General features: G+C 39.4%; 1 protein-coding gene across 11 annotated transcripts in view; it reads left to right on the top strand.

The window, feature by feature from the left end:
- The window catches only part of LOC311503225 (uncharacterized protein), a 300,665-nt gene that overhangs the window by 106,753 nt on the left and 175,422 nt on the right, over nucleotides 1-18,490 (top strand). For 8 of the 11 annotated variants that reach the window (XM_084565826.1, XM_084565827.1, XM_084565823.1 and 5 more), the window contains 3 exons: nucleotides 14,837-14,962; nucleotides 17,400-17,525; nucleotides 18,263-18,456. In XM_084565826.1, coding sequence (XP_084421952.1) covers nucleotides 14,837-14,962; nucleotides 17,400-17,525; nucleotides 18,263-18,456 — 446 coding nt within the window. The other 3 variants (XM_084565828.1, XM_084565820.1, XM_084565821.1) reach the window with 3 other exon arrangements.

Here is an 18,490-nt window from a genome sequence, read left to right as displayed (position 1 = left end):
TGTTTTCCCACTAGAAATAGTGTACTATTTAGTCCTGTGTGCCCAAATCTCATTCGTGAAATTATGTTCTCTTCCTGTGTATTTCTGCAAGTACTTCTACTCACCCCCACTCTTCTTTGAATACTATACATTTTCCTACCTGTCGGACCAGTATCCCACAAGACTTGCCACTTCTCCTTTATCTTTCCCTTAATAATGGATTTAACTTCAGCCTTACTATACTTAATACTTAAACTTATATGATCCAGTTCTGTTGCCTTTTTTGCATACTTATCAGCTAACTCATTCCCGGTCACTCCTTTATGAGCAGGAACCCAAACAAAACCAACATTTATTCCAGCTTTCAATATCTTGTTTGCCATCTGGACTATTTCTAGAACAATGTCTTGTCTAGATTGTGAATTTATGTTTTGAATACTTATCAGAGCTGAAACTGAATCTGAAGCAATTACTAAACTTCTTGGCCTATTGCTCTCTGCCCAAGAAAGTGCCATCAAAATAGCAATTAATTCTGCTGTATATTCTGCTAAATTATCATTAATTCTATTTTGTGATGTTATTTTTAACTTTGGAATAACAAAAGCCACTCCCACTCTCACATCCCTTTTGGACCCATCTGTGTACAATATAATTCTATCCCCATATCTCTCCCTTAAATACCCCTGCACCTCATAACTATCTATACCCTCATTCCTAGCTTCTTCCAATAGACTAAGATCAACTGAAAGATATTCAAGAGTCCATAAAGGAACTCTTGAATACACTACTGTAGGACTTAGATCTAATGAGGCTATTTCCATCTCATTTACTTTCTGTTTAATAATCCACCCAAAACTACTCTTTGTACCTTTCTGTCTCTCTTGACACTGTACCAGAGTTGATTGACTTATATGGTCTATCCTATGACCTTTAAGGTTTGTCCAGTATACTAGACTGAGCTGATCCCTTCTGAGATCAAGAGGCATCTCCCCCATCTCAACTTGGATGGCTGCCACTGGGGTTGTCCTCATAGCTCCACAACATAATCTTAAAGCTTGACTCTGTATTCTGTCCAATTTATTTAACACAGTCTTAGCAGCAGACCCATATAGAACACATCCATAATCAAAAACTGACCTAATCATTCCAACATACATTGTTTGCATGGCACTCCTATTTGCACCCCATTCTACCCCACGCATACATCTCATTACATTCAATACCTTTTTACACTTCTCTACCATCTTTTGAATATGTACTGCCCATGTTAATCTTTTATCAAACCACATCCCAAGATACTTAAAACACTCTACTCTTTCCAATTCCTTATCTGATATTTGGATCTTTAACTCCCGACTTATTTTCCTCCTAGTAAAGAAAATCATCTTTGTTTTTTCAACAGATATCCTGAATCCCCACTCAATTGCCCATTTATGTACTACATCCACTGCTTGTTGCATCTTACTTGCAATGTGCTGGACATTCCTCCCCCTTTTCCACATTGCTCCATCATCTGCAAATAAAGCCACACCAATAGACCTTTCTACATTGTTAAATATGTCATTTATCAATAATGAAAATAGTAATGGACTAATAATACTGCCTTGAGGAGTCCCATTGTCTACCTCATATTCCTCACTCAATACCCCATTTATTTTGACTTTAATTCTTCTTTCAGATAAAAATGACTTTACCCACGCAAACACTCTCCCCTTTACTCCCAACTGATATAATTTGATAAGAAGACCCTCCTTCCACATCATATCATACGCTTTTTCTATATCAAAAAATATAGCTAAAACAGTTTCTTTGTTTACCTGAGCCTTTCTTATATCATCTTCAAGCAGCACAGTTGGGTCCATGGTCCCCCTACCTTTCCTAAAACCACTCTGGTAATTCTTTAACACACCTCTAGTTTCTAGTAAGAATACCAATCTATCATTTACCATTCTTTCCATGGTTTTGCCCAACTGGGATGTAAGTGCAATAGGTCTATAACTACTAGGCAATTTAGCATCTTTACCAGGCTTTCTAATAGGAATAATAATTGATTCCTTCCAAGCACATGGAATTACCCCTTCCACCCATATTTTGTTAAAAAGAATCAATATAACTTCCTTACCTTTATCAGTTAGATTCTCTAGCATAGCATAGCAAACCTTATCCTTTCCTGGTGTAGATTTACCCACTTTCTTCAAAGCACAATTCAATTCCTTCATTGTAAATATTACATCCATCACTCCACCTTCCTCACTATTGTTACCCAACTCTGCTCTATATCTTATTAAAGTAACTTCCCTTCCTTCCCTTTCTTCCTGATCTAAATTTTCTTCACTATGTACCTTTACTAATGTTTTTGCTATAACTTCAGCCTTGTCTCTACTATTAGTGATAATCCTGTTATCATCCATCATCACAGGATATTCATATTCTCTCCCATTACCCCTCATTTTCTTTATCATTCCCCACACTTGTTGTATTGGAGTGGTCCACCAATAGAATCACAAAACCTTTCCCAGTAAACTTTCTTTGCCTTCTTTATTGTTTGTCTCACAATTGCTTGCAATCTCTTGTATTCAATCATCCTCTGAAAACTGTGTGTCCTTTTTAAAATTCTAAATCATCTATTCCTATTCTTAATACACTCGCTACATTCCTTAGTCCACCATGGTACAATTCTATTGACATTTTTAGTTTTAGTTTTTGGAATACCTGCTTCTGCTGCATCTACCAGGCTGCTGCTGATTTCCCTACATAAATTCTCAATACTTTGATCCTTATTTACACCCAACAGTCTGTATTCACTAACTTCTCTAAATTTTTCCCAGTCAGCCTTTTTTAACATCCACCTACCTTCCCTCATTACAAGCTCTCTTACCAGCTCCACTCCTACATTAATAGCAATTGGAAAATGATCACTGCCTATGGTACTTTCCCTCAATATATCCCAGTTGCACTTGTCAGCTACTGCCTTTGTAGCTAAAGTCAGATCTATAGCTGATTCATACCCCCTTGCTACATCTATTCTCGTACCTGATCCATCATTCAAGCATATTAACCCCTTCTCACCTAAATATTCCTCAATCACATTTCCATTTGAATCATCCCTATCCCCCCAAAGAGTACTATGAGCATTAAAATCGCCACACCAAATACCTTTCCCATTTAAGTTCTCCCACATTTCATCCAGATGTTCAACTTCTAATTGTTTGCATGGATTGTAAAAATTGATGATACCCATACTACCCCTATTCGTCCATATTTCTATTACAATATATTCCAAATCCCTACCCTTCTTAACCTCTCTGAACTGAATCCCCCTTTTTACAAATGTAGCACACCCGCCACCATTTCCCTCCACTCTATCCCTTCTAACACTTATGTACCCCTTTATAACAAAATCTAATGATTGTTTAAGCCATGTCTCCTGAATGCAAATTACATCTGGTTTTATCTCTAAATTGTTAATAAAACCTTTTAATTCTTGCCCATTTGCTATAAGACTTCTTGCATTCCACTGTAAAATCAATAAGTTGTTACAGGTGTTGATATTGGATCACTTGTTTCACCCTGTATGAGATTAGCTTGTATCTTTTCCCATGATAAATTCTCCATATTCAAGAATTTTGCAGCAGCTTTAACAATAATTTTTATTTTCTCAGTTTTTGTTTTAGCTTGATCAGCACAATTAACCACATACGCTATAAACAGAATCAGCTTCTCTGAGTTTATCACATCCTCCTTAGGCCTTCTGCTTTCAGCTTCATTTTCTTGTGTTACCGGTATCTCATGTGTCTCTTTCCTCTCCTTATTGACAACCTTTACAGCTTCAGCATATGTAATGTTCTGTGTAGTCCGTACCTGCTGCACCACAACTGCCTTTTTACTTACAGGACAACCCCCATACGCAGCCGTATGATCCCCACCACAGTTACAACATTTCCTCTCAACTCCCTCTCCACATTCCCCATATTCATGCTCTCCTCCACATTTCCCACACCTTAATTTCCCTTTGCAAACTTTAGCTATATGACCATACCTTTGACATCTATAGCATCGAATTGGAGGAGGGATATACTCCCGCACCCTGAAGCTCAAATAACCCACCATTACTTTCTCTGGCAACACTTCATCCTTGAATTCCAAAAGTGCGGAAGTGCTATCTACTTTTTCTCCATCCCGCTTTGCTTGTAATCTTTTTATATCCACTACTGTTCCTCCCCTAATATTCTTTTTAAGATCATCCAATTTTTCCCCAATCGGTATACCTGATATCACTCCTCTTGCTCTTATACCTCCGAAGATTCGCACTTCACTCACTTCTTTCTTACACACCGATTGTATTCTCATAGCCTTGTCTCTTTGCTCAATATCCTTGCATCTAATTAGCAGTCTGCCAACTCTTAACACCTTTGCCATAACTATGTCACCTACTGCCCTTTTCAATCCATTAGTCAAAGAAAACAAACCAATTTCGCCTATATCATGCCCCTCTTTAAATTTCACAACTATTTTCAATTCCTCTTCCTGACTTACCTTCCTACGCACATCTCTTACCGCATCGGGTACATCCTCAATACTCCTCTTCGACGGTCCCTTCCCCACTCCCTCAGACCTAGCATTGCTCAATCCTCCTCTCCCTCTACCCCGTCCACAACCCCGACCCCTCCAATCCTCCAGACCTTCCATCCAATCCTCATTCCCCTCATCCTCCTCCATTATTCTATTCAGACCCAGTCACAAATCAGATTATGCCAAACCGCCAGACAAACTTTAATATTAACGAAAGTATCTCTCGGAGATTCAAACAAACCGCCACTCTCCTCGTGCTTCCTTAACCGGAAGTCCAGTGATTCTCGCACCTACTTCGCCCGGAAGTCGACTTCCCGATAACTTCCCATCTTGACAATGCCCAGAAGACAATTTTCATCTGTTTTGGTCTTGTACTTTTTCAAATAGTTTCTGGAATGATGTTAGTCTTTTTATTTCTACTCATATTGATGACAGTTTTACTCTTTGTTTTGAGAATGTACTGTTTGGTTTCACATCTTTTACTCCATCTAAAAGCAACCAGTACTATATAATTAACCTTATTATTTTATTAGCCAAATTCCATATTCATAAATGCAGATATATCAATAAAAATCCTTGTTTTCGTTTTTTTCAAAATGAAACCAAGCAGTACATTCACACTATTAGGAACTCCACTAACACCAAAGCCATCAAAACAGTAGGTTTGTGTAATGTATTTAATGTTTTTATGTGAACTGTTTCTTGTTTGTGGCCCCCTGGCTAAACTTTCTATTTCTCTGTTTTGTTTGTTCAATTTTCAATAAAGTTTAAAAAAAAAAAAAAAAAAAAAAAAAAACTTCCCATCTTGACTCCTCCTGGCGGCGACTTTATAACAAAGGCTCGGCGCGTTCGACTTGATGCAGATCTGTCTGAGTCTGACTTGACGTGATGCATGCTGGGATGGGCGCAATGCATGCTGGGATGGGCGCAATGCATGCTGGTTAGAAATCCTGTCCGACTTGAGTCAGACGGGGAGGGACTTACCACTACGTCACCATGTCACATGACCTTAAAATATCGCGGGAGTCTTCGCCTGCAGACAGATCTTTTTTTTTTTTTTTTTTTTTTTTTCTTTTTTCTTCCTTCTCCTTTATTGCAAAATGCAAAAATACAACACACATAAGCATATTCGAATACAACTACAAAACGTTGTTTCTTTCAGAACTGAGCGTGGCGTTTCTTATTCACAAAAAAGAAAGGATATAAACAGAACAATAATAGAAAGTAAAGCAATAGAAAAGAAAATCTTAAAGGGGATCAATCAAAAGTAAATGTTGATAAACTGTCATACAGCTGTAGGGCTTTCTTTGATTTCATAAATTTTAATGAATCAAAGTAGAGGTGCAGATCTTTTAAAAAAATGTTGAAATGTGGGGTAGTTTTTGAAAATTTACATTTGTGTAGAAAGTATTTAGCAAGTATAATCAGGTTATTTATGTTATATTCTAACTTTCTGTCCTCCATTATGAAACCAAATCTCACATTATTATAGGTTAGGGGTGGTACATCTATTTTATTATAGGTTATCCAATTTTTGAAGTCCTTCCAAAACAAGTCAGATAGATTGCAAGAGAATATTAAATGTTCAAGTGTTTCTGCTTCTGTTTTACAGAAGGCACATTCATTACAATCCAAATTAAATTTAAGTCTTAGGAATTCACCGCAAGGATAAATGTCATTTATTGTTTTGAAGTGTACCTCTTTCGCTTTAGGGGGGATGGGAAAGCTAAGGAATTTACATCTAATTCTCTTGGCATCCAAGGTGGAGTATTCTTTTAATATATGTTTTCTTTTGAGAGAAAATGGAAAAAATTCTTTGGTGAGAGTAGATCTCAGAAATTTGTTATTACATTTTTTCTCTAAGAAAGGTTGGTTATTTATGGACAGGGTGAGTAATTCAGGTGTTATCTGCATGTACATTAAAGTGCCCTTAATCATACAGATGAGAGCCTGTGGAATTGCATTAATTACAGCCCAGTAGTCGTTTCTGGAGCAATCAATATTATATTTATGATTAAAATCATCAAAATCTAATATGTTTCCTCTCCCATCCATAAGATGTTGGATAGACCAGATTCCACTTTCCTTCCATTCTTTAAAATAAATTGACTTCTTTTTTATCAGTATGTACCGGTTGTTCCAAATTGGGGTATTATGTGGAGAAAAATTGTGTTTGTAGATAAGTTTCCAATAATGGAGGACTTGCTGGTGAAATTCAGACAGCTTAATTGGCAGTTTGCTAATCTCAAAATCACATGTTAATAAAAATGTAATACCTCCAACATCCATAAATATTTTTGAAGGCAAGTGAAACCAAAAGTGTTCATATTGCGTTATGAAACTTTTTAACCATTTTAGCTTCATGGGGTCAAAGTCGATAGCATTTAGCCCTCCTTCTTCTATTGACTTAACTATGTCACCCTTTCTCATATAATGATGTCTATTCTTCCAAATGAAGTTATAAATAATTTGGTTGATGTTTTTAGTCATGTTAGTAGGGATAGCTAAGGAGTATGCTGGATAATTAAAACGTGAGAGAGCTTCCATTTTAGATAATAAAACCCTTCCAAATATAGACAAATCTCTTTGCAACCATGAATTTAGAATTGTTTTACTCTTCGCCTGCAGACAGATCTTGCAGTTGCTCTCCAACGAACTGCACGACCGGAAACCCGCCCTCATGACGTCAGGTCAAAGACGTGATTGGGCAGTTTGGGAGGAATCTCCTCATGACGATTTTGACGTTTCTCGCTTCGTTATGTTGGAATATGCGAAAATGAACAGAAATGGAAGGGATACCTTCTTATATGTGATTTCTGCAACAATGGTAGGCTGGCCTACTGAAAACGTTGTACATCTGACTGCAGCTCAATGCAGAGTTCATTTCTTCCATTAAACAGTAAAAAGGCATTTTTAACATGTTGGTAACAGTAGAATAAGCGGGATAATGGACTTCACTCCATTAGAGTATATAATAAAAAATAAAAAACACCCTGGGCTATTGGCTCAACTGTCAGCACGCTCGCCTCCCGATCCGAGGTGCTGCTGGTTCGAGTCCGGGCGTGTGCAGAGCTCAGCACAACGCAGGTTACATTCTAAAGGTTAGATTATGCTTCCGCGTAGTGGTCACGCAATGGCCACGCAGTTGTGAGACCGTGATGGTTCTGCGTGGGGTTCACGTGTCGAAATGCATGCCACACCGGTAGAGGGCGCTATGGTTTTTTGTGACCGACCGACCGAGACTCTTGTGACGTATCTCGCCTCGTATAGTTATTTACCTTCCGGTTTTTGTCGTAGTCACAGTGAACGATGGACACCAAGACAGAGAGACTGGCGTTGGAGCTCCAAATTATTCAAGCAGAGGAAGAAATACTTCTATTGCAAATTAGGGCACGACAAAGGAGACAATGATGTTTATGAGTGGAGACCGGAAAAGCGGTCTCCAGCGGATGTAGTTAGCGGACCAATCACAGCCAATGCCGCTGCGTTGCTGCTGCGTTGCTGTTGCGTCGCCTCGACGCGCGTCGAGGATTTTTGGGAGGTGCGCGTCTGGCCCTTGCGTAGGACGCACGGGGGTCCGCAAGGACGCAATAGGTCCGTACGCACGGACGCGCTGTGTCAACGCGGAAGCATAAATTAGGCTTAAGGCTTCGCGTTGGGCCGTTTTACCATCTAGAACGCGTGCATTACATTTGTAGAAGTGTCGTCCATTATCCTTTACTTATATCGTAGTACTGCTTCTTCAGTATCATCCTAAATTGGTTTAGTGGGTAACACGTCAGTCTGGCGATCGGCTGTCCGTAGTTCAAATCTTGTTAACGGTTAGTAGATTTTTGGGGTTCTTCTTCACACCTGTCTGTCCAAAAATGAAAACAAATGGCATTTAATCTCCATCTCAATATCTTTCTGTGAATTCGTTTCATGGTTGAGTTACAGGTGCTAAACGACTTTGGGTGTAAAAGTAAATATTCAAATAAGTAGCCTAATCAGCAGTTCATTTTCACCAAGATTGGAGACCAAAGCACTATGGTACTTAATCCTTATTCAGTAGATTTGCTGCTATTCACAATCCTTTGCATACAGCATGCTTGTTGTAACACGGGTATAAATTCCGGTAACTCCAAAGGTTCTATTTCGTCGGCAACAACGAATGCAAACACCGCGAGATCCGCCATTGTTTACACGAAGTTGACCGTGTCCGACTTGTCTGCAGCTGTTTTATGCTCCACCCCTACAGTCGGCGTAAGATCACGTTGACGTAAGCACCTTAACCTCAGACAGGCGCAGACAAGTCGAACGCGCCTAATGGGAGAAGCTTGGGCGATTTTCCACGTTGATGAATTCGCCCAGAGAGGCGGGACCATTTGAAACGCGACTTGAACCTGACGATTCTGATTGGACAATGACAGATAATATGTCTAGAACACTGAAAACTACTTTTGCTGTGATAGAATTTGTAAAAAAAAAAAAATCCTCTTTCTCCCAGCTGGTAGAGCGTCGCCCAAATCGCCCCTATACACCATCCGCCCCTGTTCATACGTATTCTTTTCCAGTTTCTGAGTAACAGGGATGAGCTGATGTAGGGGATTTTCTTCATTGAAAAGAAGGTTTTAAGCTCCAACAAACAGCTTTAAGTTACTAAATGAACACCTACATGGCATTAATGTAAGAATATGTACTACTATAAAATAGAATTAGTGCATTTATGGATTGACAGATTTCTGTTTCCCTCCTGTCACATAATTAAATGACAACTTGAGTTGAAAAATAAGTCAGTCTTCTGCTGCCTTTTCCTTTTTGTCATTCCTAACACAAATAATAATGATAATGTTGAATAATATCTAAATCAGTGGATGGCTCTAGAAAACTGTCAGTTACCATTAACTTTACTGGGCTTGCATTAACTTTGTTTGCCACCTGGCTTGTTTAATATTAGCTGACATGCCACAAAGCAAGACATAGTTTAGTTATTTACAGAAAACAATCTACATTATTAACTTGTTAAATTACCGTTTCATTCTTAGTGATTGACGGTAGCTCCATGTTAACATGTAACTGTTTACTTTCCCGTGAAGGCCGGGACGAGTGGGTTTGGTCAAATGGCTGTGATTGGCTGGATGGCTGTCAATCAATCTAACTTGACCAATGGGATTTCATGTCTGGGGGACTGAGGTGTGCTCCATTTCAGGAAATCCCCGGTGTCGCGTACGTCAGTCCGCCCCTGTATTAATTCCACATTTTACTCACTATTTTTGATTCTCACGGTAATACGGGACAAAGTGCGTCCTGTTTCAGCTCAATACGGGACAAAGTACTTTTGTTTGTACATACCAGAAGATTCTGTTTTTCAAGGGACGGTTGGAAACTCTGGAATTCATTAGAGGAGGTGGAGAACAGAGGAGCGGTCTAGATGTCCTCACTCTGACGGTAGAAAACTCAACGTGGTCCTCACAAAGAGAGCTGTACAAGAACCCCCCCCCCCCCCGTGACTTTCGGTAAACGGAGCAGAAACGAAACTAAAGTTTGTTCAGACTCCATTTTGATTCAGAGTCGAAGGAGGAAAACTGAAGGTTGAAGCGAAGTGAGTGTTAATCTTCTTCTTCTTCTTCTTCTTCTTCTTCTTCTTCATGTGGACTGTAGAGGGAAGAAGAGTCAGAATTTAACAGTTTGATTCAACCATTGAAACAAACTAGTGATTAATCAGTTGTAGTTCTGCTGCTTTTATTAAACTGCGTAGTTTGTGTTTTACTTCCTGTTCTCAGTCAGACTGACTCTGATATTATATTATATTATATTATATTATATTATATTATATATGACCATTAATGGTTTATTTTCGGTACTGAGTACGTGTTTGTGTTCTTCTGTGTATTTCCTTCTACTGCTTTTATTTTGTATTATAGGTAGATGATAGAGACTGAAATGTGACCGTTGTAGCAGCAACGTACAGACACTCGACACCACACATAATATATAACAAAAGACTAAAATCAACAATAAACAAAATAAAAAATAGAGAACTAAAAACTGAAATCTATACACAATATTTACAATATATATATTTAATATATAAAATATGTTTTTTGAAGTATTTTTTGCCACATTCCTGCGCTACTGTGACAAGGTAATGTCCCACACGTGGGATTAATAAACATGTCTTATGTCTACAAGAATTATAATATTATAATATAGGTGAATATTAAAATAAGTGAATATTAAAATAAGTTAATATTAAAAAATTAACCTGCAATGAAATGTAATGAATTTACCACCAATAACCAAACAACCATGTGAAAATGTACCAGAAAATCAGAAGTCCAGAGAGTCATCTGTCACACCCAGATCAGGAGTTGTACAGACTGATGACTTGAGAAAGATTTCCTGTAGAGTTCTTTGAGACGTTGCTCCGTTGTCTGAGTCTTCTGGAGACGTTGCTCTGTTGTCTGAGTCTTCTGGAGACGTTGCTCTGTTGTCTGAGTCTTCTGGAGACGTTGCTCCGTTGTCTGAGTCTTCTGGAGACGTTGCTCTGTTGTCTGAGTCTTCTGGAGACGTTGCTCTGTTGTCTGAGTCTTCTGGAGACGTTGCTCTGTTGTCTGTGTCTTATCTGGTAGAGAGGGTGGTCAGGGTTATCCGTGATTGATAACAGATTGTTCAGAGTCCTCCTCTCCACCACTGATTCTAATGTTTCCTGTCTGCAGCCAATGATAGAGCCAGCCTTCCTGATGAGTTTGTTCAGTTTGTTGGTGTCACTGCTTGTAATGATGTTCCTCCAGCAGACCACAGCAGAGAAAAGGCTGCTGGCCTCAACAGACTGGTAGAAGATCTCCAGCATCTTGTTGTAAACATTGAAGGAGCTCAGCTTCCTTAGAGAGTCTGCTGCAGGCCTTCATATACATTATAGAATCATTTTACTGAACAGTTTAAAGCTCTTGTGAGTCTTTGAAACAACCCAGATGCCAGGACTCATAGAACATCAGTGTTTCCCTCAGTTTCCAGCTCTGAGGGTGTTTGAGGGGGTGGGGGGATGATGGAGATGGAGACTGACACAGAAACTTAAAGGAATCATGGTGATCATGTGTTTCTTTAATGACAGCAGTCAATGGAACTGAACAGTTATTTAAACTTTTGAACACAGGGTTTCCGCAGAGTTTTAAAAAGTCTTAAATTTGATAATGCCAATTTAAAGCCTTAGAAAATCTTAAATACGAGCATATTTTGCATCGTAGGTCTTAAATTACATTTCGTCAAGTCTTAAATCCTTACATCCATTTACCGCTTCATTCGCATTTCATTCAATGCGTCGGTGGCATTCACAGTTAGTTCCGTGTGTTCTGTGTAGTTCTTTATGAATTATAACTATTAGCGATACACAGAAATTAAACTACAAATGAGACCTGGAAGTGGAATCCAGTGTTCACCCTGGTTTGTAATGTGTTGCTGCACCTGTTGGAGAACTTCTCTTTAATCCTTGAGCAGTGAAAGTGTTCAGTCAGTTTGTTCAGACTTTGATTCAGAGTAGAAGGAGGAAAACTGAAGGTTGAAGGGAGGTGAGTGTTAATATTCTTCTTAACGGATAACTCTGTTACAGGCCTGTTTTAATTTCTTCAATATCTTATATGTGACCAGAAGGTTTTAAAAGTCATCAGTTTATAGTGGTTATGTTATGGTAACTGGTGTATGGTATGGTTTCTGGTTTACCTCTCAGACTGACTGAAGTCCAGAAGATGGAGGAAGAGGAGGACAGAGTCAGCTGTCTGTCTATGAAGAGTGACTGGTCCAAAGATCATCTTCCAGTCTTAAGTATAGAACCTAGACCCTCAGACACAAGGTAAGAGAACTACTACTAACTTGTTCATGACTCATTTTAATCACTTCTGTCAGTTCCAGTTTATTTTCTGTCTCTGATGGTTGATTGAGTTTAACTGAAATGTATTTGTTATTCTAGCTGTTAACCAAAGTTTATTCAAGTTACAGTTATAAAATGAAGGTGGTCTTAAAGACTGCAGAGTCTCAGCTTTAATCTGAGAGTATTCACATCCAAACTGGAGGAAATCTGGAGGAATTAAAAACATTTTAATACACAATCCTCTATTTTCAGGGACTGAAGTGATTGAACAGATTCACTCAGTCATAAATAAAATGCTCATTTTTAACCCTCGGGCTCCTGCAGGTGTTTTCCTGTGGGTTGATCTGTAGCTTGCTTGGGTTCTGATGCAGGTGGGGCAGCTAACCCTTCCTGTCCCGGTTGCTGTCCCTCCGTGCTGTCCACTGTCTCTCCAGTTGTCACCAAGCTTTCCTGGTCATCACCCAGCCTGTTCCTCTGAGTCACTGGTCACTCCTACAAATTTTCCTTCTTCCTTCTTTCCTTCTTACATCGTCTTAAATGAAGAATAAGAAATGTGTGTGTGTAGTTTTCTTGGAGTGTGTCTCTTTAAAGACTTGTTGGTCCTGATTCATCTCAGACTGACTCCATTAGAGGAGGACGAGAAGACAGGACCGGCCAAAATGTCCTCACTCTGATGGTAGAAAACACAAACTGGTCCTCACAAAGAGAGCTGCACCAGTGCGCGTGCGCGTGCGAGTGCGCACACACACACACACACACACACACACACACACACACACACACACACACACCACATGACTTCCAGTAAACGGAGCAGAAACGAAACTACAGTTTGTTCAGACTCCATTTTGATTCAGAGTAGAAGGAGGAAAACTGAAGGTTGAAGCGAAGTGAGTGTTAATATTCTTCTTCTTCTTCTTCTTCTTCTTCTTCTTCTTCATGTGGACTGTAGAGGGAAGAAGAGTCAGAATTTAACAGTTTGATTCAACCATTGAAACAAACTAGTGATTAATCAGTTGTAGTTCTGCTGCTTTTATTAAACTGCGTAGTTTGTGTTTTACTTCCTGTTCTCAGTCAGACTGACTCTGATAGAATCAGAATCAGCTTTAATGTCCATGTGTGTGTGCTCATACAGGGAATTTGACTCCGGTAACTTTTGCTCTCTTCTACAGAAACACACAGAACTTAAATAAGTGTAAAAAATAAATATCAAACTGTACACATAAAATAAAATAAAATACAAAAACAAAAAATAGAGATAAAGGATAAGAGCAGATATATTCAACTATCCAGAGGTTTGTTCACTGAGTAAATCCAGTTAATGTAGAGTTATTGTTCATTGTTCATGTGGATGGTCTCACACTCTGTGACTACTCAGAGTTCATCAGAGCCACAGCCCGGGGGAAGAAACTGTCTTTGTAACAGGTGGTTTTGGCGTACAGTGCTCTGTAACGCCGTCCTGAGGGGAGGAGTCTAAACAGGTTGTGACCAGGGTGTGAGGGGTCTGTGGAGATGTTACTGGCCCACTTCCTGGTCCTGGACTGGTACAGGTCCTGGATGGAGGGAAGGTCGGTACCAATGATCCTCTCTGCAGCCCTGACTGTTCTCTGCAGTCTGTCCCTGTCATGTCTGGTGGTGGATCCAAACCAGACTGTGATGGACGTGGTCAGGACAGACTGGACTATTTATATTATATTATTACTGAACACGTGTTTGTGTTCTTCCGTGTATTTCCTTCTACTGCTTTTATTTTGTATTTCCTGTGAAGTGTATTTATCATTTCCTGTGAAGTTTATTTTGAAAGGAACGTATCCGGATGTGATAACCGTTAATGACAGTAACGGAAGATGGAACAGAAACGATAATTCTCTGTGTTTGTGTTAAATTAAATTATTGTGTTAGAGCTGAATGACTTTAATGATTTCTCCTGTTTCTAAGTGTTTTGAGTTCATCTTTTAAATAAGTTAGCTAACTGCGTTGTTAGCAGACAAATGTAGCATTAGCATCAACTGTCACTTTGAAGACTGCAGAGGGACCGTTGATGCTAATGCTAATGCTAACGGTTTTCCTTCTTTAGTTTGTTGGACTTTTCTGTTGCTTTGTTAAAGTTTCACTGAACTGAATGATTAATAAACATTATAGAATCATTTTACTCTTCTCTTCCTTCAGTTTGAAGCTAAATTATCGAGTATTTTTATGCTAAGCTAACGGCTACTGACGCAGCTTTTTAAGCTAACTCTGTTCTAAAAGTCTGTCAGAGTTCATTTTTACTTTTTAAAGCTTAAACACGTTCCTGTGGTTTTCTGACCATATTCTAACATAAACAAGTATTTATTTTAACTTTAATAAAACTACAGTTCCCATCAGTCTCTGATCAACCTGGAGGACTGTAACTGAAGTTGATGTAAACTCACTGAGTGTTTCTGGTTTACCTCTCAGACTGACTGAAGTCCAGAAGATGGAGGAAGAGGAGGACAGAGTCAGATGTCTGTCTATGAAGAGTGACTGGTCCAAAGGATTAATTCCTCCAGACTTCAGTGAAGAACCTGGACCCTCAGACACAAGGTAAGAGAACTACTACTAACTTGTTCATGACTCATTTTAATCACTTCTGTCAGTTCCAGTTGATTTTCTGTCTCTGATGGTTGATTGAGTTTAACTGAAATGTATTTGTTATTCTAGCAGTTAACCAAAGTTTATTCAAGTTACAGTTATAAAATGAAGGTGGTCTTAAAGACTGCAGAGTCTCAGCTTTAATTTGAGAGTATTCACATCCAAACTGGAGGAAATCTGGAGGAATTAAAAACATTTAACACACAATCCTCTATTTTCAGGGACTGAAGTGATTGAACAGATTCACTCAGTCATAAATAAAATGCTCATTTTTAACCCTCGGGCTCCTGCAGGTGTTTTCCTGTGGGTTGATCTGTAGCTTGCTTGGGTTCTGATGCAGGTGGGGCAGCTAACCCTTCCTGTCCCGGTTGCTGTCCCTCCGTGCTGTCCACTGTCTCTCCAGTTGTCACCAAGCTTTCCTGGTCATCACCCAGCCTGTTCCTCTGAGTCACTGGTCACTCCTACAAATTTTCCTTCTTCCTTCTTTCCTTCTTACATCGTCTTAAATGAAGAATAAGAAATGTGTGTGTGTAGTTTTCTTGGAGTGTGTCTCTTTAAAGACTTGTTGGTCCTGATTCATCTCAGACTGACTCCATTAGAGGAGGACGAGAAGACAGGACCGGCCAAAATGTCCTCACTCTGATGGTAGAAAACACAAACTGGTCCTCACAAAGAGAGCTGCACCAGTGCGCATGCGCACACACACACACACACACACACACACACACACACACACACACACACACCACATGACTTCCGGTAAACGGAGCAGAAACGAAACTACAGTTTGTTCAGACTCCATTTTGATTCAGAGGAGAAGGAGGAAAACTGAAGGTTGAAGCGAAGTGAGTGTTAATATTCTTCTTCTTCTTCTTCTTCTTCTTCTTCATGTGGACTGTAGAGGGAAGAAGAGTCAGAATTTAACAGTTTGATTCAACCATTGAAACAAACTAGTGATTAATCAGTTGTAGTTCTGCTGCTTTTATTAAACTGCGTAGTTTGTGTTTTACTTCCTGTTCTCAGTCAGACTGACTCTGATAGAATCAGAATCAGCTTTAATGTCCATGTGTGTGTGCTCATACAGGGAATTTGACTCCGGTAACTTTTGCTCTCTTCTACAGAAACACACAGAACTTAAATAAGTGTAAAAAATAAATATCAAACTGTACACATAAAATAAAATAAAATACAAAAACTAAAAATAGAGATAAAGGATAAGAGCAGATATATTCAACTATCCAGAGGTTTGTTCACTGAGTAAATCCAGTTAATGTAGAGTTATTGTTCATTGTTCATGTGGATGGTCTCACACTCTGTGACTGCTCAGAGTTCATCAGAGCCACAGCCCGGGGGAAGAAACTGTCTTTGTAACAGGTGGTTTTGGCGTACAGTGCTGTGTAACGCCGGCCTGAGGGGAGGAGTCTAAACAGGTTGTGACCAGGGTGTGAGGGGTCTGTGGAGATGTTACTGGCCCACTTCCTGGTCCTGGACTGGTACAGGTCCTGGATGGAGGGTAGGTCGGTACCAATGATCCTCTCTGCAGCCCTGACTGTTCTCTGCAGTCTGTCCCTGTCATGTCTGGTGGTGGATCCAAACCAGACTGTGATGGACGTGGTCAGGACAGACTGGACTATTTATATTATATTATTACTGAACACGTGTTTGTGTTCTTCCGTGTATTTCCTTCTACTGCTTTTATTTTGTATTTCCTGTGAAGTGTATTTATCATTTCCTGTGAAGTTTATTTTGAAAGGATCGTATCCGGATGTGATAACCGTTAATGACAGTAACGGAAGATGTAACAGAAACGATAATTCTCTGTGTTTGTGTTAAATTAAATTATTGTGTTAGAGCTGAATGACTTTAATGATTTCTCCTGTTTCTAAGTGTTTTGAGTTCATCTTTTAAATAAGTTAGCTAACTGCGTTGTTAGCAGACAAATGTAGCATTAGCATCAACTGTCACTTTGAAGACTGCAGAGGGACCGTTGATGCTAATGCTAATGCTAACGGTTTTCCTTCTTTAGTTTGTTGGACTTTTCTGTTGTTTTGTTAAAGTTTCACTGAACTGAATGATTAATAAACATTATAGAATCATTTTACTCTTCTCTTCCTTCAGTTTGAAGCTAAATTATCGAGTATTTTTATGCTAAGCTAACGGCTACTGACGCAGCTTTTTAAGCTAACTCTGTTCTAAAAGTCTGTCAGAGTTCATTTTTACTTTTTAAAGCTTAAACACGTTCCTGTGGTTTTCTGACCATATTCTAACATAAACAAGTATTTATTTTAACTTTAATAAAAACTACAGTTCCCATCAGTCTCTGATCAACCTGGAGGACTGTAACTGAAGTTGATGTAAACTCACTGAGTGTTTCTGGTTTACCTCTCAGACTGACTGAAGTCCAGAAGATGGAGGAAGAGGAGGACAGAGTCAGCTGTCTGTCTATGAAGAGTGACAGGTCCAAAGGATTAATTCCTCCAGACTTCAGTGAAGAACCTGGACCCTCAGACACAAAGTAAGAGACTGTTTCTACTGTAAACTGACCTGATGGAAGATGATGATTTTAGGATGAAGCAGAAATGTTCTGCTGAAAGATTTCTAGTCATGATGCAGATGTTTTAGTGCAGGTAGGTAAGATCCTAGTCTGGGTTTTAGAACCAGGAAGTACTGATGGTATTTGTGTAGTAAAACACCTGAGAACCTCCATTTCAGAATGTCCACTCATCAACATTCAGATATATTTGTCCTAATGTTGAAGTGTGTAAAGATTTTCAGCTGGGCTACTAGTGGATGGATTGAACTGCAGTTTTCTCCTCCTCCCATAGTCAGTGTGTAGCAACTAGCCAGTATAGTTAGAGTGTGATCTTTATCTGATCAATACTCCCTATCAGTCCAGTTCACTATCAGTAACACTTCTTAGACTCTTCTAAGCTCAGTTCAGACTGAACTAACTCAAGATAAAACAGTGAAGGACATAATCAGCTCTCTTTGATGGAAGGCTTTTACTGTGAAGTCTCTGCAGGAAGTGTTGAGTTTGTATTAACAGCAAACGGCAGGTAGATGACTCAGTGTTTAATAAGACAGCCAGATAGGAAAAGCAGTTGATTGGTGTTGATGAAAGCAGGAGAGTTGAAATCAAAGGAAGTCAATTCAAACTTTTCCTGTTCTCTGTGAGCGTCTGAGCTTCTGGACAGTGTTGTCAAATGTTGACAATCTGCAAATGGTTTTAGTGATGAAGAAATGTGTTGACAGAGAGAGGAAGAGGAGTCCTGTTTCTGTGGAGGAGCAGCTGTCCTGCTGTGCTTTGTGTCAGGACGTCCTGAAGGATCCAGTCTCTAGCAGCTGTGGACACTGGTTCTGCAGACAGTGCATCACCTCATACTGGGACCAGTCTGCTTCATCAGGAGACTCCTCCTGTCCCCAGTGTGGAAAAAGATCCAGAACAAGTAAGACTGTACATCTGTCTGCTGATGGACTCTT

This window comes from Chelon labrosus (assembly GCF_963514085.1).
Source record: "Chelon labrosus genome assembly, chromosome: 18".
NCBI lineage: Eukaryota > Metazoa > Chordata > Actinopteri > Mugiliformes > Mugilidae > Chelon > Chelon labrosus.
This window is presented reverse-complemented; position numbering and strand designations above follow the sequence as displayed.